Source organism: Protopterus annectens, chromosome 14.part0, assembly GCF_019279795.1.
Source record: "Protopterus annectens isolate FY-2018-M chromosome 14.part0, PAN1.0, whole genome shotgun sequence".
Lineage (NCBI taxonomy): Eukaryota > Metazoa > Chordata > Ceratodontiformes > Protopteridae > Protopterus > Protopterus annectens.
The window spans coordinates 940,228,715-940,254,931 of record NC_056748.1 but is presented as its reverse complement, the minus strand read 5'-3'; the positions used below and the strand labels follow the sequence as shown (position 1 = coordinate 940,254,931).

General features: G+C 41.1%; 1 protein-coding gene across 2 annotated transcripts in view; it reads left to right on the top strand.

Annotated features, from left to right (window-relative positions):
- The window catches only part of DUSP29 (dual specificity phosphatase 29), a 754,020-nt gene extending 729,098 nt beyond the window's left edge, over positions 1-24,922 (top strand). For both annotated transcript variants that reach the window (XM_044056744.1, XM_044056743.1), the window contains exon 4: positions 24,224-24,922. In XM_044056744.1, coding sequence (XP_043912679.1) covers positions 24,224-24,489 — 266 coding nt within the window. In that variant the 3' untranslated portion in view covers positions 24,490-24,922. The remainder of the gene's footprint in view (positions 1-24,223) is intronic.
- Positions 24,923-26,217: the final 1,295 nt, after the last annotated feature.

Genomic DNA, 26,217 nt, shown 5'->3' with positions numbered 1-26,217 from the left:
ATATAGAAAGCTTTTAGAACAGTACTGAGCTCTGAGCCATCAGCTAGCTGGAAAAGAGTTTACAAGATGATATAACAGTCAATCAATTGAAAGGTGGCTGTCAGCTAGATGGGGAAAGGGATTTTACAGGAAATGGCATATTAAAAGGACTTCATGGTGAAATGGGAGGACATGAGGGACAAAACTTTATTTGCTATGGAAGGTATGGGAGTCTAGTACCTTGCAGATGGAGAAAATGTGTTTATTGGTTGAATTTGGGAAATCTGATAAAAATTTTAAGAAAGTATTGGATAATGTACTGGACAAGGACTAGGCTTTAGCTGAAAATGAATGGTTTCTCTCTCTAATTTCTGCAAATCTTTTGGGTTTCTAATACCATGAGGGGAATGGACCCCATTCCTAAGTCAAAGTACAATTAAAGTTCATGAAATTAGTATTGTTTCAATCTTTGATGTCAGTCAAAAGTGCTCTTCGCAGCACCCGCAATGTGACCATTAGTGACTCCTCCTGCATTTCGTATGGGGTTACATGGATTGGTGGCATATCTAAATACAATTGTAGATTCTTTTTTATAAGACTTGTTGCTCCTAGTACTATTGGAACTGTCTGGGTATCTTTCTTCCACATTGCTCTCGTTCCTGCCTGCAAATCCTGATATTTTATGACTTTGTGTCTGTCTGTACGCAAGATACTGTAGTCACTGGGCATGGCGATTTCAATGAGCAATGCTACTCTTGTCTTCTTTTCTTGAACCACTATATCCATTTTTTTAGCATCTATCTTTTGCACTGTTGGTAATGGGTGATCCCATGTGATGTAGACTTCTTCATTTTCTATGATGCTTTGTGGCTTATGTTTCCAGTGTTTTTCAGCCACTTCAACACCATGATGTTTGCACAATCCCCAGTGCAACAGTCTTGCCACATTATCATGCCTTTCAGTATACAGTCTTTCTGCCATTAGTATGTCACAACCAGCAACGAGGTGTGCGACTGTTTCCAATTCAGTTTTACAAAATGGACTTTGTAAACCAACGTGTGCGCAGCCCACTATCTTGGGCCATCAATAGTAACCTTTAATCTCTTAATTTGAATTTGCCTCTCCTTAATCATTCCTGCATTTGTTCCTCATCAACATGAGGTTCTTCTAGAAGTTTTCTATACTTGCAACTATATTTATGCTTTTTCCACATTGCTTACCTTCTCATCTGGTCGTTCACCTTATATTCTTTCTTTTGTTTTGTTTTTTTTTTTGGCACATTCAGTTGCTGCCTGATTTTTATCTGCTTCTGGTTTGATTTCCATTCCTGCTTGATGCCGATATGCTTCTGCTAAATTAAGCAGAAAAGTCATCTTAGATTTATTCTTCTCATGTTATAAAACTTGCACTACATTTGGGTCTTGTGAGGTCAGCAGGTATGTGTGGAGTCTCACAATTCCAGATCTATACATGTAATTAATTTCAAGGAGGCCCATCCCTCCTTCAGAATGAGGAATATATAATCTTGGTATAGACTGATTTTTATAAATCATTTGGTGAGCATGAAGCATCCTTGTTTTCCTATCTAATCTATCCAACATGTTTTGGGGCCAGTCAATCACTCCAAAACTGTAAGTTAGGACAGGAAGAGCAAACTGGTGTATAGCTTGGATTTTGTTCCTAGATGTCAACACTGTTTTCAGAATTAATTTAAGTCTTCTAAAGTATTCCTTACTAAGTTTTATTCACATTTGTTCATGTTTTATTGTTGATCCTTCATCAATTCCCAAATATTTATACACTCCCTCTTGCTCAAGTTCTTTTATATCATATTCTTGTCCCAAACTGATGTTTTCCTGGTGCTGCAGTTTTCTTGCTTTACAGGTTGTTTTTGCACACTTATCAAGACCAAATGACATTCTTATATCATCTGAAAAAGTTTTGATTTCATGAATGGCTGAATGAGGCATCATATTATGTAAAAAAAATATACATTACTAGTTACGATTCAGATTCTCGAAAGCTGCTGATGTTCTTCATGTTTCACTGTTGCAGTCATCACATTTGGGTTATCTGCTTGCAGTAGCCCTCAGTCAGCCTGATTATCAAAGTTTTGGGTCCTGCGTCGGTTGCTGTCTCATATTCCGTGACGTCAGGCAGTCAGAGGTATAAAGCATGCAGCCGACGCCATTACATCAGTTTTTCTTGCCGTGTGGTGCCCGAAGCAGAAGCAGTTCGCAAGTGCCAGTCAGCCGACTCCTGAAATTTTTGTTTTCGAGTTTTAGAACCGAAGTCTTCAACTAAAGCTAAGTACCCCGTTGGGGAAACTTTTTCTTGCTCTAAACCGATGTCAGTAAAAGTCAAAAATTGTATTTCTTGTGGAAAGCAAATACCTCATAAAGATTTTCTTTCATACTGTATTCCTTGCCTAGGCCCAGACCACGACATACCTCGCTGTCGGTTTTGTGCCTTATTTAAGCAATGAACTATTCATCATCGGTATATTTACGCTTCTAAATGTTTTGGTACTCGGTTCAATTATCCAGATATGTCTTCGGTAAGCCATCCAACTACTGACATTCCGAAAAAACGCAAAGATAAAGACAGAGACAGGCCGCCTAGGTCCAAAGCTGCTGACGACACTTCTCCTAAGCCAGTCGCCAGTTCCCCGGTACTCAGTGAGGCACTTTCGCAGCCCCTGATACCCGCTACTTCAAATTCGCAGGACTCTACTGAGACCCATTCGGAGTCTGGTATGCCGCGAGAAGCTTCAACTGTGGAACCTGCAAATGTTTCTACCTTGGATGGGTCCAGAGCCGCTCTGCAGGCACCGGCTTCTGAGGGTGTATTCAGGCCTACTGACTTGCATATTAAACCGATGCCATCTTCTTCTTCAAGGCCTAAAACTCGAACCATGCCTAGAAAACCGACAAACCAGACAGCATGGTCAGGCCTCTATGCCTAAAAAACAAATGATAAGAATGGCTGAAGACCTTATTACTTTAATCAGGGGAAGCCAACCTTCCCCCTCTAAGAGACCTAGGACTGAATTTGCTTATGATACTTCTGACCAGGATTCTGAAATTTCTGTTTCCTCTGATGACGAGGATTTACCCTTATCTACTTATGAGGATTCTGATGCAGAGGACTCTATTCCCCTCTGCTTCCCCCCAGAGGATTTCGCTTTTGGTGAAACCTTGCATACTCTTAGGAAGCATTTTTGTTGGGAAAGCCAGGATTACTCTAATTCTAAAAAGAGGCTTAGGGATTTCTTACTCCTGCCCCAGCACAGGCCTTTAGCTATCCCTCCTGTACTAGACATCGTTGATGATGCCTTTTTGGAATCTAGCTTGGCCCCTGACTCTTTACCTCCTGCTCCCAGAAAACCTGATAGATATTACAGTGTTCCTGACTCTCACAAGTTCCTTTTTAAAAATCCTACAGCGGATCCTGAGACCATTTCTCAGGGACCCAAGGGCAATAAGGCTACTACTGCCAAAAATCCTACCCCGCCTAATAGAGACTCCAGGGCGCTGGATAGATGGAGTAAGAAGGTATACACTTCTGCAACCTTGGCCATTAGGGCCTTAAATTGCCAGTTTCATATGTTAAAGTATCAGCAGCATATTATTGGATTGCATAAACAGAAAATGATGTTGATTCCTGACTGTGCTGAAAATAAGGATTTACAGGATTTAATGCATTCTGCTGAATGGGTTGGAAAACATATTTTGCAATGTGGTTTTAATTCACTAGAGGCATCTTGTAGGGCTGCTATCTCTGGGTCTGTACTTAGAAGGCATGCTTGGCTTAAGGAGCAATCCTTGCCAGATCATGTTAAAGCTAAATTGCTGGATGCTCCCTTAAATCAGGACTGCCTGTTTGGCAACAAAGCAGAAAAAGTTCTTAAAAAGATGGAGGAAAAAAGCTAAATCTATGCAAACTGTTAAAGATTTTCTGCAAGTACAGCCTCCAAGATTTAGTAGGCATTGGCCCTCTAAGAATTGGTCCTTTCCTGCCTCTTCCAGGCCTTCCCAGTCCAAACCCAGAACCAGCAGAACACCCAGGCTTCCGTCCCAGGGTACGCATAGGACTAAGCAGTGGGGGGGCTCCCACTTCCAAATCAGGGAGTAGTAAGACTCCCCCCTATGGTAAACTGTTTCAATGACTTAACTTTAAAACTTCCAAGGACTTCTCAACTGACTGCTCCTTTAGGGGGAAAGATTGCTCTGCAGGCAAAAAACTGGGAACTCATTACCTAGGACAAATGGGTTTTAAATATAGTTTCCCAAGGATACAGATTTCACTTCCACACGTTACCAACCCCAAACAGTTGGCTAGATTTACCCCCGAATCAGTGGGCAGAGACTCAAAAGCAAGTACTCTCTTAAGCATAAACGATATTCAAACTGTACCAGAAGAGGAAAAGGGACAAGGTTTCTACTCAAGACTTTTCCTGATACCCAAAAAAGAGAAATCATGACGTCCTATCCTGGACTTTCTATCTTAAACACCTTTTTGGTGATTCCATACTTCAAGATGCTAACTCTTCACCAGTTGCTTCCTATGCTAGGCAAAGATGCCTGGTTGGCAACACTGGATTTAAAGGAAGCCTACCTGCACATCCCAATCAGGGAATCTTGCAGAAGATACCTATGCTTCAAAGCAGGCTACATGCACTATCAGTTCTCTGCACTGCCCTTTGGCTTATCTACTGTGCCCAGGGTATTCACAAAGTGCCTAGCTCCAGATATTGCATTTTGCAGCCAAAGAAATATTCAAATATACCCATACCTGGACGATTGTCTAATTCAGGCAGAAAGCCAGGACATACTTTTGAATCATCTGGCATTTGTACAAAAGGTGCTAACTTGTCTGGGGTACACCATAAATGAAAAGAAATCACATCTGGTACCCTGTCAACAAATTATATTCCTGGGAGAAAGCTTGAACACAACTTCCCAGATGGCTTTCCTCATTCCAGAGAAACAAATTCATTTGGTAACTTACTTCAAACTAGTGGCCACAAAAACCCTGCTATCTGCAAGGCAAATACTGCAAGCCTTGGGGTTCATGGCCTCCTGCATTCTACTAATTCCATATGCAAGACTGCATATGAAGAAACTACAGTGGTATCTAAAAAGCCTATGGTGTCAACATTCTCAGGATCTAGAAGCAATGATTCCTATCATACCTTGCCTACGGTTAGAATTCCTTTGGTGGGCAGAGGCCTGCCACCAAAACAAGGGACTACCATTCACTCTACCCCCTGCCGCCCAAACCCTAACAACAGACGCATCAGACTATGCATGGGGGCTCACCTGGCAGGGAAGTGCATTCAGGGCATATGGAACCCAAGTCAAATGCACCTGCATATCAATGAAAAGAAATGTTAGCTGTACAGAATGCTCTGACAGCCTTCAAGGACCACATTCTTCCAGGACAGTTAATGGTAAAGATCAACAACACCACTGTTATGTGGTACACAAACAAGCAGGGGGGTACCTATTCTTACCCCCTCTGCAAACTAGCTATGGCTCTGTGGAACACAGCCTTGAGCTACCAAGTGCATCTACAGGCTCAATTCCTGCCAGGAAAACTAAATACAGTGGCAGATGAACTAAGCAGAAATCTCATGGACCCACACGAGTGGAAACTGGAACCAAAGACTTTCAACATGTTGATAAACAAATGGGGGAGCCCAGATATAGACCTGTTTGCCTCCCCCCAGAACTACCAATTGGATCAATTTTGCACAAGGACTACCCACAAACAAGCTTGGAAAGTGGATGCTCTGTCCTTCAGCTGGAAAAATCTATCAGTTTATGCCTTTCCTCCTCTGCCTCTCCTCTCCAAAGTACTACTAAAGATCAAACAGAACAAACCAAGGATGATACTGATTGCACCAGACTGGCCACGCCAACACTGGTACCCCCTCTTGCGCAGTATGTCACTGCTAGCCCCATGGCACCTGTCTCAGACCCCTACCCTGCTGTCACAGCAGGAGAGCCAGATTCTGCACCCCCAGCTTCAAACCCTGAACCTGGCAGCCTGGCTAATTACCTAATCTCTCCGTTATCATTCCTCAGTAAACAAGTGTTGGATATCATTTTGGAGGCAAGGAGGCCTAGTACTGGAAAATCTTATGCTGAAAGATGGAAAAGATTCTGTGCCTGGAACCAAACTCAAGGGATGGCCACAGCAGCACCCAGTTTACCTCAGATTCCTCAATACTTAACTGAGATGCTTCACAAGGGCCTTTCCTTTTCCTCCATCAAAATTCACGCCACAGCCATTTCAGCTCATTACAACACAGAACCGCCACTCTTTTCTCACCCACTGCTCAAGCAGTTCCTCAGAGGGGCCAAAAACTTAAGACCTCCCAGGAGTGCCCAAACTCCAGCCTGGGACCTTAACTTTGTATTGGAAAAACTCGCTCTTCGTCCTTTTGAGCCAGCTGTAAGTGCAGAGTTAAAATTCCTTTCTTGAAAAACAGCTTTCCTTTTAGTAATCACTTCAGCAAGAAGGGTGTCTGAATTACAGGCCTTTATGGAAGTGGAGCCTTTCATCATCTTTCATGCGGACAGGGTGTCCCTCAGGACCAATCCCTCCTTTATGCCCAAGGTGGTATCCAGTGTGGCTCTTAATCAATCCATTCATTTGCCAACCTTCTTTTCTAATCCAAAGAACAAAGGGGAATGGATACTGCACTCCTTAGATGTGCACAGACAACTTTTTACTTGGACAGGACTAAACCTCAAAGGAACTCTGAACAACTGCTGGTGGCATTTGCTGCAGGGGCAGAAGGGAAGGCTATTTCAAAGCAAACCATTTCTAAATGGATAGGCCATTGCATTCATTTCTGCTGTAAGCACCATGGAAAACCTATCCCACAGGGGATTTAGACCTCATTCAACCAGGGCTGCATCTACCTCTACAGCCTTTCTCAGAGGTGTCCCTACCAGAGACATCCTAGAAGCTGCTACCTGAAGTTCTGTACATACTTTCACCAAGCATTACCATTTGCCAATTTTCTCTAAATACAGAGTTGGCTTTGCCACTGCAGTCTTGCAGGGCCTTATAGCTGGTCCTAATGCTATCTAAATTCCTCCTCCCATCTTTAGCTTTAGGAATCTACCCAAATGTGATGACTGTAACAGTGAAACACGAAGAACATAGTACAGTTGTGTACACTTACCATAAATGTAGATGTTCGAGTGTATTCACCGTTGCAGTCCTGGTTACCCTCACTGCAGCCTCCTGACTTATTTTGGTTATACCTCTACTCTCCTTACTATGCTTAAAAGCTTTTTGGTGTATTTGCTTTTTTGTTGGAGGTATAACCGTGTGTGTGTGTGTGTGTGTATATATATATATATATATATATATATATATATATATATATATATATATATATATATAACTATATATATTTAATGGCTTCCCGTTAGGGGGCACCTGACATCTGGGGCAAGAAAAACTGATGTAATGGCGTCGGCTGCATGCTTTATACCCCTGACTACCTGACGTCATGGAAGATGAGACAGCAACTGATGCAGGACCCAAGACTTTGATAATCAATCCGACTGAGGGCTACTGCAAGCAGATAACCCAAATGTGATGACTGCAACTGTGAACATTTATGGTAAGTGTACACAACTGTACTTTACCTGTTGAAAATAAAACTGATAAAACATACCTTTGGTCTGCGAGAGATTTTTATGGACATTTAACATGCAGTACTCAATTCTGCTCAAGATATGATTTCCAACACAGTCAAAATGTGTCATCTGTAAACACATTATATCAATGGAGTGGATATAAAACACCTAAATACCAGAGAACAAGCACTTGAGTGGGCATCCAATTGCACTGTATTCCATGACAAAATATTTACCATCATGTAACAGTCTGCATGAAAGGCAACACACTTTGCTATTTACCCATGTGTATTCAGATTCTTAAGCAACATACACAATTAATCTGCACCTAAATATGGCAGTTCCCTTAGAAAGAGAGAGAAACAAAAAGTATGACTGGGATAAAAAAAAAAAATAACAAAATCTCAATAATAATACGTCAAAAACCCAAAGAAATTATGTACAGCTTATGAACAGGGTGAACCATCACAGAGCAATGTGGTTTGACTAGCAGAATCTGACAAGAAAAGGTGGGAAAGGGAAATTTGTATGGAAAGAAGGTCTAGCCCACAAACTACGCCATAAGAAAAGGTTGATGGCAAGCCTTCAGGAGCCCAGCACATTCAGATAAGTAATGATGACTAAAATATCCAAGCCTTGTGTAGTGAACCTGACAATAATACTTTACCTTATCTCTCTCTCTCTCTCTCTCTCACACACTGCTTGTATCTCTGTCGCTGTTCTTCATAGCAACATTTTTCCATGGTAAATAATCTATTGCCTAATCCTCAACTGAATGACAAATACCACCCAGGCTGTTATTCAGTAATGAGGTGGAACATGAGCCCAGCACCCACCCAGAAAGAGAACCACACACTACCCCTTCTTCCATCTCTTGCCATGCACTATGTCTTTTCCACTTACATTAGTGAATATAGTGAAACAAAAAGAAGGAAGCACTGATCTGTTCTTCCGAGTCATTTGCTGCTGGTCCAGTTTTCAGATAAGTGCCCCATTGGGGTTTTCATTTTTCTGTTGATACTCCTTTTTGTTGTGAGAGTTACATGTTATCCAGGAAAAGCAAGTGCCAATGTGGAAGACAGATTCCACACAAGGATAGTCACAACCTGTGTCTCTTTTGTCTGCGGCCTATGCATGACCACAAATCCTGCTCTGTTTGCCAGGCATTCATCCCTAAGACTCTACATAGCCATCTTTCATCCCTTAAGATTTACTTAGAAAATCAGTGACAGAAGCATTTAGCTAGGGATGTTATGGAGGGTACATCTGAGACTTCTGTTGTGCCTGTGTTGAAGAGGAAGTCCTAGAAGCCGAGGCCTGAATCTTCAGCTGTACCTCCTACCTCTGATACCTCTCTCAAGGTCGAGGAAGACCTGGAGATCCATCCGGAGGTTGCCTTGGGTTCTTTGGCAGGTTCCACATCAATCGTCATCAAGGAATCAGCCTTAGGCACGTCATCTGAGGCAATGCAGACATCTGCATTGGCCGGTCAGGGGGAACCAAAGCTCATTATTTTTGGAAGGCACTAGAGGTACCCTTCAAATTCTAGTTAGGGAGGATATTCCAGCTAATATTATTGAGTGCAGGCCTACGTTGGGTCCCTCCACTTTTCATCAGGCAGATGGGCAGTTAAAAAAGAAGCAGAAAACCAAGCACATTTCTGCACCTAAGACTCCCCAGTCCAATTGAGAAACTTTTTCTCAAGACTTTCATTCATGGCTGTTAAGCCTCCTTCAGCTGATTCTGTTTCTTCCTTAACTTCTTCCCCACTTAAGAGAGTTAGGATACTGAAACCTTCTGAGGAAGTGGGCTTCTCTGAGGATGAATCCTTGGCCTACTCCACTCAAATTCTATCTCCCTTTGAATATGTTTCCCCCTGAGGAAGAATCTAATTGCACATATTCTCCAGTTGAAGAGGTCACTTAGCTTAAATGAGAGAATTCTTTAACTGGAACTGCTCTCAGGTTTCTGATGTGCAAAAAAGATATTATGATCCTCTACGAACGGATTCTCCTTCTCCTTCTACTGTACCTCCAGTCCTACCAGCCTTTTTGGATGCATTTCTTCAGCATCTAAGGCCTTGACTCACAGGCCCCTGCCCCTAAAAGGCCTGATCATTTTATAAGGTGCTAGATTAGTGTAAAATTCTCTATAGATGTCCTTCAGCTGATCCTGTGGTAGTTTCTACTGCTTCTGACAAAACTTCCAGATTACTGCCATCCACCAAGATTCTCCCTTCTGATAAGGAGAGCAAGACTATGGAAAGAATAGGGAAAAAGGTCTATACTTCTGCCACCCTAACTTTCTATACTATAAACTACCAAACCGATATGACCAGATGTTCAAGCAGTTTCTCACCTTCCAGACTCTGATGTTAAAACTCAGGTGATGTCTCTTTTAGGAGCTTCTTCTCAGGTAGCACTCCACTCCATTAAATGCAGCTATGATGCAGCAGAAGCATCTTCTAGGGCAGCTGCATTTGGATCTTTTCTTAAGAGGTATTCCAGGTTGAGGATTCATCCACTTCCAAATGACATTAATGCAAAATTAATGGATGCTCCTTTGGATAACAGTGCCTTGTTTGGGGCTGCAGCTGCAGATTTGTTTAAAGGTAAGGAACTACAGAACTTATTGTTTCACCTGTTTTTAAATTTCAGAGGAATTATCCCTCAAAGACTTTTTTTGTTAGGAAACAAACTCACCTTCCCACTTTTAAAAACAAGAAGGGAGGTAGGAGAGCTCCACAGTCTAAATACTCTCAGCCAGTTCTGGCCCAAAAGCAGCCCTTTCCAGACAAGCCAGGTGCTCTGTGACTACCAGAATCATTTCAGTCTTACTCTCCTTTCTCTTTGTTTTTCCCTGTCTCTTCCAGTTTGGGAAACTATTATTCAAGACTCATGGGTTCTTTCTGTTATCAAACAAGGGTACTTCATGGACTGGAAAACTCTTCCTCCATTCATGGGGATTCCACAACCACCTCATGACCAACTGCATCTATTTTCAGAGGTGCTTCAGGAGTTGCTGTATCAGGGAATGATTCAAGAAGTTCATTAGCCCCTCAGAGAATGTTTTTGTTACCCAGAAAAGATGGCCCTTGGAGACCCATTTTGGATCTTTCTCACCTAAACATTTTTCTGAAGATTCCTACCTTCCACATGCTGATATCCTTGCAAACCTTGTTTACTCTTATTCTTTCTCAGGCTTACATGGCCCTCTGAACATTAAGGATGCTTACCTTCACATTCTTATTCATCCCCTTTATAAAAAAATTTTACATTTCTCTGTTGCCTCATTGCGCTTCCAGTTCTCAGCTTTGCCCATTGGTCTTTCACTGCCCCAAGGGTATTCACAAAGTGCCTTGCTCCTGCAATTGCTTACTGCAGACTTCAGGGCATCCAGGTTTACAGTTACCTGGATGATCTTCTCTTTCTAACTCCATGTCCAGAGAACCTGGAACAAAATCTTCAGTTCACTACTTCTGGTCTGCAAAGGTCAGGGTTCACAATCAATTTAAAAAAGTCTTTTCCCCCTCACAGGATCACATCTTATTGGGGTGCAAGTTGCAGATAGATCTCATGCTAGTATATCTGCCTTCTCCAAGAGTTCAGTCTCTCATTTCCTTCTTCCAAAGTCTTCTCCTGCTTCATTCTCTTGCAGCCAGGGAGTTTCTCAGGCTTCTGGGGTTCCATGGCATCCACCATTCCTATGCTACCTCTGGTCAAACTTCACATGAGGAAGTTTCAGTGGTACCCATCAGTTTGGATGCAACATACTTATCCACAGGAGTTTGTGGTTCCTCTTCTCCATTGTCTCAAAAAGGAACTCCCTTGGTGTATTTAGCAGATGTCCCTGAACACCAGCCTTCCTCTTCATCCTCCTCTTCCCACTCAGGATTTTTTACAGATGCCTCAAACCTAGAATGGGGGCAGCCTTTGCTTACATGAAGGTACAGGGCCTCTGGTCTCCTTCTCAACATCAAAGAGATAAGAACCCTCATATTAGCTCTTCAGGATTTTCATCCTATTTTCCCTCCAGGATCTCTAAAACTGTTTATAAACAACACCACAGTTCTCTAGTATGTAAACAAAGGGGTGGGGGTGGGGGGATGAAGTCGTATCTTCTGTGAAGGTTAGCTCTCATGGCTTGGGAACTGGCAGTTCAGTACCACGTCACTTTTTAGGCAGTTTATATCTCTTCCAGTCAGAATTCTGTGGCAAAGGTCCATGACTCCATCCCATGAATGGGTGAGTCACAGGAATGTGTTTCTGGATATTGTCCACCAGTGGGGTATTCCTCAAGTAGCTCTATTTGCCTCTCCTCTGAACAGACTTCTTTTTTGTGCCAGAGTCCCAGGTCTTGTGGTTTGGAAGGTAGATGCCCTATCAGTCTCATGAATGGGTTGTTTCTTTATGTATTCCCCCCTTTCTTCTCATACAGAAAGTCATTTTCAGGATTCAGCAGGACAAACCAAAAATCTTGCTGGTGACTCCCTTTTGGCCAAGACAGCATTGGTTCCCTCTTCTTCTGCATTTAGCCAAGGGCAATCATCACATGTTACCTCACAGGGTGGATCTTCTCACACATGGTGAAGGTTCTCTTATCAATCCACATCTGTCAACTCTGCATCTGAATACAGAAATAAAGTCCTCGACTCTGGATGAAGTAACCAGCGATAATAAATTTTCTGAGGATGTGCTTAGGGTACTGCATGATGCCAGAAAACCTGATACTAGGAAATCCTACTTATCTAAATGGAAGAGGTTTTCTTTCCATCTGGCGTCATTCACACAACCTGGATTGACTGTCTGTGGTTGTTCCATTGATTCTTTCCTGCTTGTGTGAGTTGCTCAATGATGGTTTGGCTTACTCTTCAGTGAAAGTCCATTTGTCAGCCATTTCTGCCTGTCTGCCCCTTTGGCTTCTAGGCTAGAGGTTAAACTTTTTTTCTCAAAGGGGTCCTTCACATTAAACCTCTCAGGAAAGTTGCTCCTCCTCCTTGGATTTGAACTTTGTTCTGGAAAAGATGATTGTATCTCCATTTGAGCCTGCACCTACACCTTCTTTGCAACACTGCACTTGAAAAACTGTTCTGTTACTAGCTTTGACTTCTGCCAGAAGGGTAACTGAGCTTCAAGCTTTAATGGCTTCCCCCCTTTTTTGATCTTCCATAAGAACAAGGTCTCCATACGTACTTGCATACTGACCCTTCCTTTATGCGCAAGGTTTTGAATGAGTTGTCTCTTAACCAATCTATTCATTTGCCCACCTTTTTTCCTTTTCCACAATCTATGCACCTTGGATGTGCATAGACAACTCAGATTTTATTTGGATAAAACAAAGGCTATCAGAAAATCTGATCAGCTTTTTGTTTATTTTCATCCCAGACCTCTGGGATTGCCTGTTTCCAAGCAGACTATCGCCTCTTGGATTTTAAAGGTTATTTCTTTTTGTAATATTTTCCATGGCGAGAGCCTCGCTTTTCCTGTTAAGGCACATTCCACTAGGGCTGTGGCTTCTTTGGGTGCCTTCTTTAAAGGTTTGGATACTAATACCATTTTAGAAGCAGCTACTTGGTGTTCTGTACATACCTTCCCCAAGCATTACAAATTGGATGACATCTCTAGATCTAGAGCTGGTTTTGCTAGAGCCATTCTTCATGGCTTTCTAGAGAGCTATTTTGGTCTTTTCTCCTTCCCAGGTTTCCTCCCAAGCTTTAGTACTCTCCCTCATGTAAAGAATACTACAACATTAGAATATAAGGACATAGAATAGTTGTGTAAAATCTTACCATAACCATAGATGTCCTTCTCTTCTATGTTGAAGTATTCTATCCCTCCCTCCTTCCCCCTGGTGCCTTCTTCTTCATCCTTGTGATTAAACCACACCAACTATGAGTAAATCATCAATATACCACACCCACATCATCGGTTATTGCTATAACACAACACAGCTCCATGTGCCAGAGTCTTGCAGTTTGGTTTGAGAAAAATGTTCCATCACACTGATTAATGAATGAGCATTGATGAACACTGTGGAGGCTGTCTAACACCTCTGCTACCAAATGTAGGCTGGATCGGCACTGATGGGGTTTGATTCCCAACACTTCCAACTAAGTGTAAAGTATGAGTGGTACCTGCCAACAGATGTGAAGCTGAAGAATAGCCACTGCCTCTGAGAAGTGAAGTAATAGCAAGAAAGTGCTCACAAGTCTGTTTCAGTACTAGTTTTCAAAGTATAGTCTGGCTACAAGAATATAAAGGAAGTATGCACTTCTTCCTGGGTATGGGCTTATAACCTCCACACCCAGACTAGACTGTACACAGGCCACTAACAAAGTTGAGTCTTTCACCATGATCTCTGTGAAACAGTGCCTTCCACCATCCCTTTATCTATGGTAACTGCTTTTCACATACATAGATACACAATTTGCAAGGAAGGCTAGCAGAAGTCTTCAATTCCCGAAAGCTTTCTTTCTGGCATGGTAATACTCCCACCAGTCTGAGTTTTAGGGCTACAGACCCACAGTCACTGATTACTCTAAAATCAAGCCAAATATGAAATACATATATTATTATTTCAGTCAGTGATAGTTGGCCTAACAGTCTAATGGAAAATATGTACCTTACAATGTGCTAATCAGTGGTATAAATAAGGGTTAACCCCTTCTCACATAAACAATGCCACATACATTTTCTTTAAAGAAGCAAATACCAGCCACATGAGCTTAAAGATAAATACACAAACTTTACTTAAGCAACAAGGAAAATAGTGTATTTACAAAGTAAAACATGAACAGGTTGGCAACACTAGGAAAATTAAAACAAAGTCAATAAACATAGATAAGATTCATACAAAAAAACTGAGCTTCAGCTATCCAACTTTTCCTTGCTAGTTTAGGACAAGATTTTCATTCCTAAACAAATAGCTAGTACTCACACACAGTTCCATGCAGATAAGTCAAGACAGCAGCATCATCAACTGCTATAGAATATTTTCCCCAACTCCCAGTGTTCCTGACATAATCGTTAACCCTATTATTTTACTCTCTATAATTATCACCAAGGTTTGTCAGGGTTCCTGACATAATCATCAAACTAGTTATTTTATTCGTCATAATAATCACAGAGGTTTGTCAAACATATCAACACCTGCTTTGATGAGCACAGACGTGCACTCTGGAGTCTGTCTAGCACCTCTGCTACTGAATGCGATGCTGTATTGGCATTGATAAGATTTGATTTATACCACAGCCAACCAAGTGTACATTTACAAGAGGTGCCAGAACAGCTAGATTTTGAACATTTTTTTGTAGTCCTCTGTCCTTTGACATTCAAAAACACAACATTCTATATTATTACCATAGAAACACAGAGAGGAACACAGAAAAAAAAAGAAAGTTAATATATTTTGTTCCAGTTAGCCTGGCATTACCATTGGCTTCACAGTTGCTTTTCTTTTAGCCTGGCATTGATTCTGGCTTCATATCCCTCCCCACAAGAACTTCAAGCAAGTCTTCTGAAAGCATCCCTCAGGAAATGAAGTTTTTCTAGATAATCCATCTGCATTGGATAGTCATGTGATAGGAATGGAAGGCTAAACTGCATCTGAGAATCTTCCCATTATGTCCACTTGCTCTATTTAGCCATTTTAGAGAGTATGGTCTGTAACCACAGTCTTTTTGCCATACATGTAGGGTTGTAGTTTATGCAAATCACAGATTCTACAGAAACATTCTTTCTCTGTGGCTGCATAAGACTCATCCCTGGCGTGAAGGTTGCAGCTCAAATACTCACCGGGGTGCTCATTTCCCTCTGAGGAAACCTGGCTAAGTACAGCCTCAACTCCACAGTTAGAAACATGTATCGATACAATTAATTATTTGCTATAATCAGGAGTGGCTATTATCGGGGGGGGGGGGTTACACTAAGAGCCTCTTTAAGCTTTTAAAATACCTGCTCACAGGCTGCTGTCCAGACAACCTTATCTGGTCTATTTTTCCTGATACAGTCTATAAGGGGAAGGGGAGGTAGCTATTGTACTGAAATTGGAGTAAACCTACTTCCCAAAGAATGTACCTGTTTCTTGGTAGTAAGGGTGGGCCATGCTTAAACTCAACCTTAGTAAGTTCTGGCGTAAATTTCTTCCACCCACCCTGTAACCTAGATAAGACAACTCTGCTATACCCACCTGACATTTGCTAGCCTAGACTGTCATCCCTGCCTTTTGCAATCTGCCCAGTATTGCCCTGACATGCTGCACATTTTCTGCCCAAGACTGGCTGTAGATGGTAATGTCATCCAGATGAGCAAGGGTGTAATCTCTTCCTCCTCCTAGGATGTGAGCTACCAGCTTCTGGAAAGTTGCTTGGGCATTCTTTATATCAAGTAGTATTGTTGTAAACTCATACAATCTAAATGGGTAAACTCATACAACCCAAATGGAGTCACAACTGCTGACCTGTCATTGGGTGCAGGTATCAAGGGTAATTACCAGTAAATCTTGGTGAAGTCAAAAGTAGTTAAATACTTAGCCCCACCCAGCTGCTCTAAGATTTCCTTTGTCCTGAGCACTGGGTAAGTATCTGACTCTATGTGAAGGTTCGCTTTCAAGTATTTCACACAGAAATGGATGCTGCCATCTGCCCTTGACAATAACACCACTGGTGAGGCCCAGGAACTATCAAACACCGGGGTTACTCCCAGACCCAGAAGACAGGACACTGGACTGGGCCCCCCGTCACAACCTCATCATACCCACCATCATGTCCCACCTCCACAACACCAATATCCCACTACATGGATGTCTTGCTCCAATTACCATAAAACACAGTTAAAGGTACTAATATAGGTATTGCGTGTGTGTGTGTGTGTGTGTGTGTGTACCAGCCCACTGCAATACCTATATTAACTTTCAGCTTTGCTTTCTATAATCAGAAACAGTCACCATCCATAGCTTTCAACACATTGGGGACAAATCCAGAAATAATTATGGAGCAGTCCAGACAATCAGGAACACTTAAAATATTACTACTATTAACTTGAGACACTGACAGAATAACAGTGAATCAATATACATTTTCTGAAGTAAAAGAAGTCTATAACGGTAATAGCATCATGTCATTATTTGGTATTATTCACCACCTGTTGCCCAAAATTTATCAGCCAGTCTCCATAAATAATTAGGGACAATCATGGACACTAAAAATATTAGTACTGTTATCTTGAGGCACAATAAAAAAGGGAATTCATATACATTTTCTGAATTCTATAACTAATTATTGTCATTATCTAAATGTAAATTAATTCACCACCTTTTTTTAAATAAATAAATACACTTTAGGAGAGATTAAGAGGGAGTGTATATTAACTGACTACCCCATACCTCTCAACCTCTTAGCACAAGAAGTCTGGATAAAGTCTAAAAATAATGGAGAGGGGCACAGACCCAAAAATACAGACAAATTGCTCTCTTATAACAGGATTAGAGTTGTTAGCATGCATTTTCTGAAGGTTATGGAAAGTCTGTACAGTGTTATTGTTTATTAGTACTATATCCTCTGTGATTTGCCAGATATGAGTAGCACAGATCTAAAATATGGGTCAAAAATCTGGACATTCTGTCCAATTCTTAACAGCTAAAAGAGATATATGATACCTCTCTCAACCTCTTAGCACGACTGCACACAACAAAAAAATAGAATGTATTTTCCTCCAGTTCTCAAAAATATCTGTTAATGTTTAAGAAGTAATCACATGACATGCTACCCCACAAATATTGGTAAAAAATGTGTTTTTTCTTTATACCATAGCTCTCAGCCAGTCATGGATAAATCTCAAAAGAATCAATGGCAAATACAGAGACAATCATGGACACTCTTAAAACATTAGTAGCATTAACTTGAAACATTGACAGGATATGAGAATGTGAATTAGCAGACACTTTTCTGTAGTAAAAGAAGCATATAACTCAAATTATTGCCGTTATTTATTAAGGACAATTCACCACCTTTTCTCCAAGAGCCATGAGTCTTAGGATGGATTACGACAGAGATAAAATTTACGTCAAAATCATGGACAGCTGAGGAGAAGTATGCTCTCATACCTCTCAACCTCTTAGTGCAAGAAATCTGAACAGCGTCTAAAATAATAGCAGGACAAAGGTCCAATAAGGGAGACAGACTTTAAATATTGCTCTTATTAAAGTAGAAAGTTGCTAAAATAACAGGATTAGTGTTAGCATGTTTTTTTTTTCTGAAGGATCTGAAGTCTAAAACTCAATTGTATACTGCTGTTAAACATCTTGCAGCCTTTCACTTACTCTGTATTAGCCATTCTCTCTCCCACACACACACGATGACAAAGTTCTGTACTCTCAACCCCTTAGTGCAAGAAATCCTGACAATGTCTAAAATAATGGTGGGGCAAAGGTCCAAAAATGGAGACAAGTTTTGAATATTTCTCTTATTAAATTAGAAAATTACAAGAATAACAGGATTCATTCATTCAGTTAAACTGTTGACCATTCACACACACACACACACACACACACACACACACAATGACAAACCAAACAATTCACTACTCTCTCCACTACTTAAATTTTCTGGAGAGAGTAACTGAGTGAGTCTGTTCTTATTAAAGCAAGTGCAACCTCTATTTACATTATACAGCTTATGTTTTTAATTAAACATAATGTTAGACAAATGTTAACCACAAGGTATACTTGATTCTAGGATGTTTAAGATATTGGTAGCACTTGTTCAAACAGATGTATCTAAAGAAACATCTAATTAAAGGCTTTTAAAACAATGTTTTATTAAGCATACTACATCGTTGGGTTCCTGCTCTTGGTAGAGTCTGAGGTAAGAGAAACAGCTGCTGGCGCCTTCAAACTACTTCCTTCTGAGTGTATAATCCCACCAAAGCCCAGTGATTTGTAAGCAGGTGAAGAATGACAAGCCTTGTCTCTGGAGGGTGATGTTAATCGCTCTAACCACATCTTAAGGGAGCAGCCTTAACCTTCAAGGGCAAAAAAGGCCCAAGTTCATCCTACCATGCTTACCACATGAGCAGTGTACAAAAAAAAAAAAATGCCTGAAAATCAACTGCAGCTTAGAAATTCAGTTGCTACAGAATGACAACTGTAGGGGGAGGGAACCCCAAGCACCACTACCACCCATTCATACACAGCTTTGCACATCAAAGAAAGAGAAGGCTTTAGAGTTATGTGACATTCAGCACTGACTGGAACAGATGCATTGCAGTCCCAATGGGATATGAGAAGGAAAGATGACTAGGAGGGAAGGATGTTGCTTAAGAATAAAATTAGGAATTATTCTTCCTTAAGCAAGATACTAATTAGTGACCATGTGGTCCTTACCTGCCAACAGATTCAGGGTTCTAAACAATATAGATAACTACGAAAAGAGTCTAAGAGGCTGTAAACCGTCCTTCAATGTACTCTGTGTTTTCAATGCATCAGCAGGCTTGCCACCTTTGGTAAGAACATGTACATTTTCTTTGAGTAATTTAATTTGTCAGTGCCATGCGGTGATAGTTCAAAAATGTAGCCTTTATTATAGCAGAAGAGTTTTACTCAAGCTAGCAGGAATTCTCAAATCAAAGGTAAGTATAGCAAAACTTTGCCAACATTTAAAATCAGCCATTCATCTAAGATGATTCTACTTTTATTTCATAATTTTTTCTGACTGTTTTAAAACATGTATTTTGCAAAGCAGCACTGGGGTTTTCATAATAATTCCCACATCTGAAGTTATAGAATTTAAATTCTTCAGTGAACTTCATGAACTTTAAAAGTAAAGAGATAACTATTAACAGGTTTGGAGAGAACATACATACCCAGTAAATTACCATAAAAGAATAAAACGGAGCACTTGTGTTCAGGCAGTTGATGAACTTTTTTTTTTTTAAACATTTAAGATTCATGAGTCAGGAGGGACGCACATCAGGAGGATCAGCCGATTAGCCGCAGTAACGGTTTAGCAGACAAATTGACAGTCCAGGTAGTCTGCACTTGTGACCTGCCACTGAACCCTGAACCGACTAAACATTAGGCCAGGGGGAGGCAGACTGGTGCTTGCTTAGTCTGATAATACCTGAGGGAGAAAAGGAAAACATCAAAAGTCAAAATGTGCCCCCCCACACATACTCCTAACAGAGTGGAAGAAGCCAAGCCAACCACCATGCCCATGAGAAACATCATGCTGCGAGCTTGCACACATTGAACCATCCACATTGCATACAACAGTTCTGAATCACTGGATGGTAATCTAAATTCCAAAAATGCATTATTGCATGAAATATATGTATATATATTTTAAGTTTTTCCAGTTTTTGGGCCCATAGTCTTCATGGGGCCCTAGGCAACTGCCTATGTTGCCTACTGCTGGATCTGGCTCTGGTTACTCTCAATTCCAACATGTCTTTCAGTTTCTTTTTCAGTGTTTGTCTAGCACTCTCAGGTACTCTGCATAGAAACTGATTGTTTGCTGGGTCTTGTATTTACATGGTATTCCACCACGTGGGTACATCCTGGCCTGCCAGTAAACATATCCAGTGGAGAGGGCTACCTTATCCCTGAAAGTGTGAGACTGAGCATCACTGAGGAGGTCTACCTCTGAAACCTCCTGCAACTCACTGCAGACACTAATTAGCAGGACCTCTCTGTCATGATAAGGCTTTATAATTTAACATGGAAGAGTTTGTGTTTTGGCCTCCTGCCTGGCAACTCTGTCATGTACTTGACATCACTCATCATTTTTACAATGGTGAATGGCCCCCCATCCTAGGTTGCCTGCAGCTTTTTTTTTTTGTTTGTTTGTTTCTCTTCCTCACAGGAAAGGTACCATCACTTATTGCCCTAGAGAATACTCTCTGACAATGGTTGCCCTGTTCTTACTGCTATTGTGTCTGTGCTGGGTGCTCCTGCCTCATCCCCATAAGCTTCATAAGCTTAGTTCTGAAGTTTAGGACATACTCCACAACAGACTAATTTTGGTAATTATTCTTACCCTCTCACTTATCACAAATTAAATCCAGGGCACATTTACCTTGTGACTATACAATAGCTCAAAGGGTGAAAAATCTGTGGATTTCTGGGGCACATTCCTGCATGTAAAGACCAGATGGAAAAGATACTTGCCCCATTCCCTCTTTGCACTGGTGTGCAATGCTCACAAATGGTCTTCAGTGCAGAGTGTAGATGATAGGAGTTAGCTTCAGGTGCTTTTCCAAACAGCACTTCCACAAACATGCCAGCAGGTCTGGCAGGAAGTTGACACCTCTATCTCTTAATATTTCCCAAGGAAAACCGACACTGCTGAAAATGTCTATCAACACATTTGCTAACTTCTCAAGCAGCATTGGTTGTGTTTCCATCCTTGCCAACCTTACAGCACTGCTCACAGGTCCTGTAGTACCTTGTAATACCCTTTGCTATCGCAGGCCAGTAAAATTCTACATAAGACATCTTTTAGCATGCTTTCTGCCCATATATCCTGCAGAAAGGCCATTTGGTAGTCTCTAGGTACTACCTGCTGTATTACTTCTCCCCTGTAGTCCTTCTTAGGGATCCATCCCATATACAACAATCCTTTATCCCAGTATATAGCCCCCTTTTGCCTTTGGGTATCTGGAACCTCCTTGGCTACCTCCCTTTAGTCCTTAGGGTCTGAAGTCCACCTTATTTACCTTCTCTGGTTCCCCTTCCAAAGGAAGTCTCATACTATCTGCCAGTGAGGCCTCAAGTTTTGGCTGACTATCGCTTACATCTCCTGTAGACATATCACCTTCCAAGGGAAGCCCAAAACCTCTACCTGTTGTGGCATAGATCCCAGGTATCTTCTACTGAAAAGCTCCCCCCTCTAAAGTAGTCACATCACAAGCCTCAGATGAAGATGTGGGTTCTGGCTGGGTCTCAACTTGACTGCCATCCCCATGTGTTTGCTTCCATACCTGACTGCTTATAACAGCATGCACACAAGGTACTGTACTGTACTGTCAAAGTCATTGTCTATTAGGGCATCAGCAGGAATGTCCTCAAACACAGTCAACTGCTTGATACCTCTCTCCTTCACAGTCCTGATAGGAATATATGTTGGTAGTGCACCTGTCTGCCCACTGCAGATTTGAGTATGGTTATTTCCGGAGGCTGTGTCTCTTTTAGCAATGGCTTCCTTCCCTTCTACCAGGACAGGATGCCGACATTTGAGATATGTACAGCTGCTGTCTCTAAACAACACACCACTGTTGTAGTGCCAATCTTACTTGATGAATCCTGAGATATTTGCTCCGTTCCCCAGCCTTAGTGGACAACAACAGCATACATACCTATTTGGTTACATTTTAAACTTCTAACAGCAACACCTGTGCATGTACCTGAAACTATGGCTTCCTCCTTGTCCCATGTAACTTACTGGGATGGCCTAAACTGCACCCCAAGGGTTCCTCTATATCCATGTGCAGTGCTGGATTCCCCTCGTATGCAGTGACAATCTGATAGGTAAAGGTACCCTATTCTTCAATTTTCCCTAGCAGTGTTATACTTCCAGTCTGCCCCAAAATCCTAATGTCCTCAAGCATAGTGCTAAAAGCTTGTTTTCCTGACTAAAATATCTCACAAGCATTTCAGATGTGGCAGCCTTATATCTACTCATCCATCTAGAAAAACAAGTGCTGATTTCTGTACTATACTCAGTCATACTTCAATCTGCCTTACTCCTGTACTCTCTAAACACGTTTCTATATAGCTGTGGTGTTACTATGTAACAAGCAAGCACATGTTATTTAACTTTTGCATAATTTAAACAATCAACTCCACTGAGTTTAGAAATTGCATGCATTGCTTTGATAAAAGGCAACCAAAAAAGGGCGAGCAAAAGATTTTTTTCTCAGAAAATAAACTAATAAAAAACATGCTGAACTAACACATGGCTAAGATTAACTGCTGGTTGTTGGCTGCATACCTAGAAGTCTTGGGGCTGTTTATAAGTCTATTAAAGAAAAAATACATAATTTACACACTTCCATATAGGTTCATAGGTTGGTAATAGGCTATCAGCCCTAGGGCCTATACAAGCCTAGCCATAACAATTCCCTGGCTATTTCTTCCCACATTATTTACTTCCCTGGACCCATCTAGCAGGGCGACTGATGTGATCCCTGGGGTGAATTTCCTTTCTCCCATCCAGTCATCAAGGTTCCCTTTGAAGAGGGCCAAAGAGGCACTTTGCTTGACATGTATGGGCAGTCTATTCCAGAGTCTGGGGAGTCTCTGGGTCAGGAAACTATCCCTCCAGCATGTTTTGTTTATTGTGATGATAAGGTTTAGATCCCTGGAGCGTGTGGCTCTGAGGGATTGGGATTTCTTTAAGTGTAGCATGTCCAACAGCTCTGGGTTTGACATGGCCTTGTATGCTAAGCAGAGATCGCCTCTGAGTAAACGATATGCGACAGAGTATAGCTGGAGTTTTTAAGGCGGTCAGCATAGGGCATCTGCTTTAGGCCTGTGATTCTTTTAGTAATGTATTATGCGGCCTTTCCAGTTGTTGCAGAAGTCTTGAGAGGTACATACCAAATGAGGCGTTGTATTCTATAATGGGTCTAATGAGGGATGAGTTCAGTGGGACAATGACCTCCCTTTTTCTGGATGAAAAGCCCTTAGGGATGAGGTGTGCCACATAGAAGGTTTTCCTGACTGTTGTGGCGATGTGATTATCGAAGGTGAGACCACTGTTCACTTGTGTCCAAAACTCAAGTACCTTAAACCTTATGGCATCATATGAAGTATCAAGTTGTGATAGATACAGTAATCACAGATACTTTGTGCTCAGCACATGCAGTTTCTGAGATATTGAAAGTTTTAAACAAAATTTAATCCATTCAGTGCAATATAAAAATAAACACTATTATAAGTTAGATTTACTAATATATTGACAAGGATAGTTTTATAGAGAACAGCTTAGCCGGTCACATTTTTTTTTGGTAAAATCTGTGGGTCAGAAAATATTGTATTTATTTGTTTTATGTTTTTTTGTAGTTTGATTTTTCCTTAATAGGCTCAGAATGCACCACACGCAGTATGTAGTAAGCTTCAGAGAACAAAAGGTCTATTGATGTGCGATATCTCAGGTTGCCATCAAGTAACAAACTGCTATTTTCAAATTCGAATATATTACTAGAACATTTATAATTCTGTACTACATCATCTCCCTATCAATAAAATCATTGTACTGTCAGCCTAGAGTTCTGGTAATCATTCCGTTAGTTCACAATATAAAATTGTTACACTATATTTATTTTAATAATTCATATAAGGAAGAACTGTGCAGCTTAAATAAACATGTTTTCAATTTATTTAAGTTTTGTTCTTAAATACTTTGGTGGTGCGGAGATATTTATGGCTTCTCTAAGGAGTTAGGTTATAGGTGTAATGTTTCCCTCAGCAAGAAATTATTCCAGTTTTAATATAAAGTATGTCTTCTGTGTTTCTACTGATTTGTTTGAGTTTATTTTACAATGTTAAAATGTCTGACTGATTCCTCTTTTTTTATGTCTTCTTTTAAGATAACATTCTAGTTCACTGTGCAATGGGGCGTAGTCGTTCAGCTACTTTAGTCCTGGCATATTTGATGATCTACAAAAATATGACAGTGGTAGATGCCATTGAACAGGTGATAAAACACAGATGCATTCTGCCCAACCGTGGCTTTCTGAAACAACTTAGAGAACTTGATATAAAGCTGGCTATGGAAAAATACAATACAAGAGAAGTTTCCATTTCAAATGAGGGAGAAACAAATGAGAAGAATGTTGAAGAATATGATTTTTAACTGTGGACTGTTCTGAACATGACGATGAAGTTATAAAATTCTTTACAAAAACTGAAATGTCCTAAAACTGCATCAGTGCTAGAAGAAATGGTCATGACTGATCTGCTGCAAAAAGGTTGAAGAGTTCTAAAAACTGAGTAAAATGTTACAGGACCATTCTAATACCATGATTACTGTGACTGAGTTATAATGAAAGATACCACAGTGGGTTTCTAACTTAGGCTGTTTAAGGTTTTAAAAATGTATTCTACTGAAACAAATAGGGCATTTTTCATGCAGCTTAAATTTATAAGATGCAGAAGAAAGAATAGATAGCATTATTATTAACAGGTTTAAGACATTTCTCACTCAGTATGAGACAAAGTACAGTTGTTTAAGTCATCATCATCTTTTGGCTGTTCCCTTTAGGGGTCGCCACAGCAGATCATCTGTTTCCATTTCTTCCTGTCCTCTGCACCTTGCTCTGTCACACCAACCACCTGCATGTCCTCTCTCACCACATCTATAAACCTTATCTTAGGCCTTCCTCTTTTCCTGTTACCTGGCAGCTTCATCCTTAGCATCTTTTTCCCAATATACTCTGCATCCCTCCTCAGCACATGTCCAAACCAACGTAATCTTGCCTCTCTGGCTTTGTCTCCAAACCTTCCAACCTGGGCTGACCCTCTAATATACTTATTCCTAATCCTGTCCACCCTCGTTACACCCAGTTCAAATCTTAGCATCTTTAACTCTGCCACCTTCTCCAACCCATATAACATAGCTGGTCTCACTACCCTCTTGCAGACCTTCCCTTTCAGCCTTACTGGTACTCATCTGTCACAAATCACTCCTGACACTCTTCTCCACCCACTCCATCCTGCCTGTACTCTCTTGTTCACCTATCTTCCACACTCACCATTACTCTGAACTATTGATCCCAAGTATTTAAACTCTTCCATCTTCACCACCTCTACTCCTTGCATCCTCACCATTCCTCTATCCTCCCTCTCATTCACACACACATATTCTGTCTTAGTCCTGCTGACCTTCATTCCTCTTCTCTCTAGAGCATATCTCCATCTCTCCAGGGTATCCTCCACCTGTTCCCTACTCTAACTACAGATCACGTTGTCATCTGCAAACATCATAGTCCACGGGGACTCCTGTCTGATCTCGTCTGTCAACCTGTCCATCACCATTGCAAATAAGAAAGGGCTCAGAGCTGATCCTTGATGTAATCCCACCTCTACCTTAAATGCATCCGTCACTCCCACCGCAGACCTCACCGCTGTCACACTACCCTCGTACATATCCTGTACCACTCTTACATACTTCTCAGACACTCCCGACTTCCTCATACAATACCACAACTCCTCTCTAGGCACCCTGTCATATGCTTTCTCTATGTCTACAAAAACACAATGCAACTCCTTCTGACCTTCTCTGTATTTCTCCATCAACACTCTCAGAGCAAACATCGCATCTGTAGTGCTCTTTCCCGGCATGAAACCATACTGCTAATAACTAATCATCACGTCCCTTCTTAACCTAGCTTCCACTACTCTTTCCCATAACTTCATGCTGTGACTGATCAGTTTAATCCCTCTGTAGTTACTACAGCTCTGCACATCACCCTTATTCTTAAAAATCGGTACCAAAACACTTTTTCTCCATTCCTCAGGCATCCTCTCACTTTCCAAAATTTCATTAAACAATCTGGTTAAAAACTCCACTGCCATTTCACCT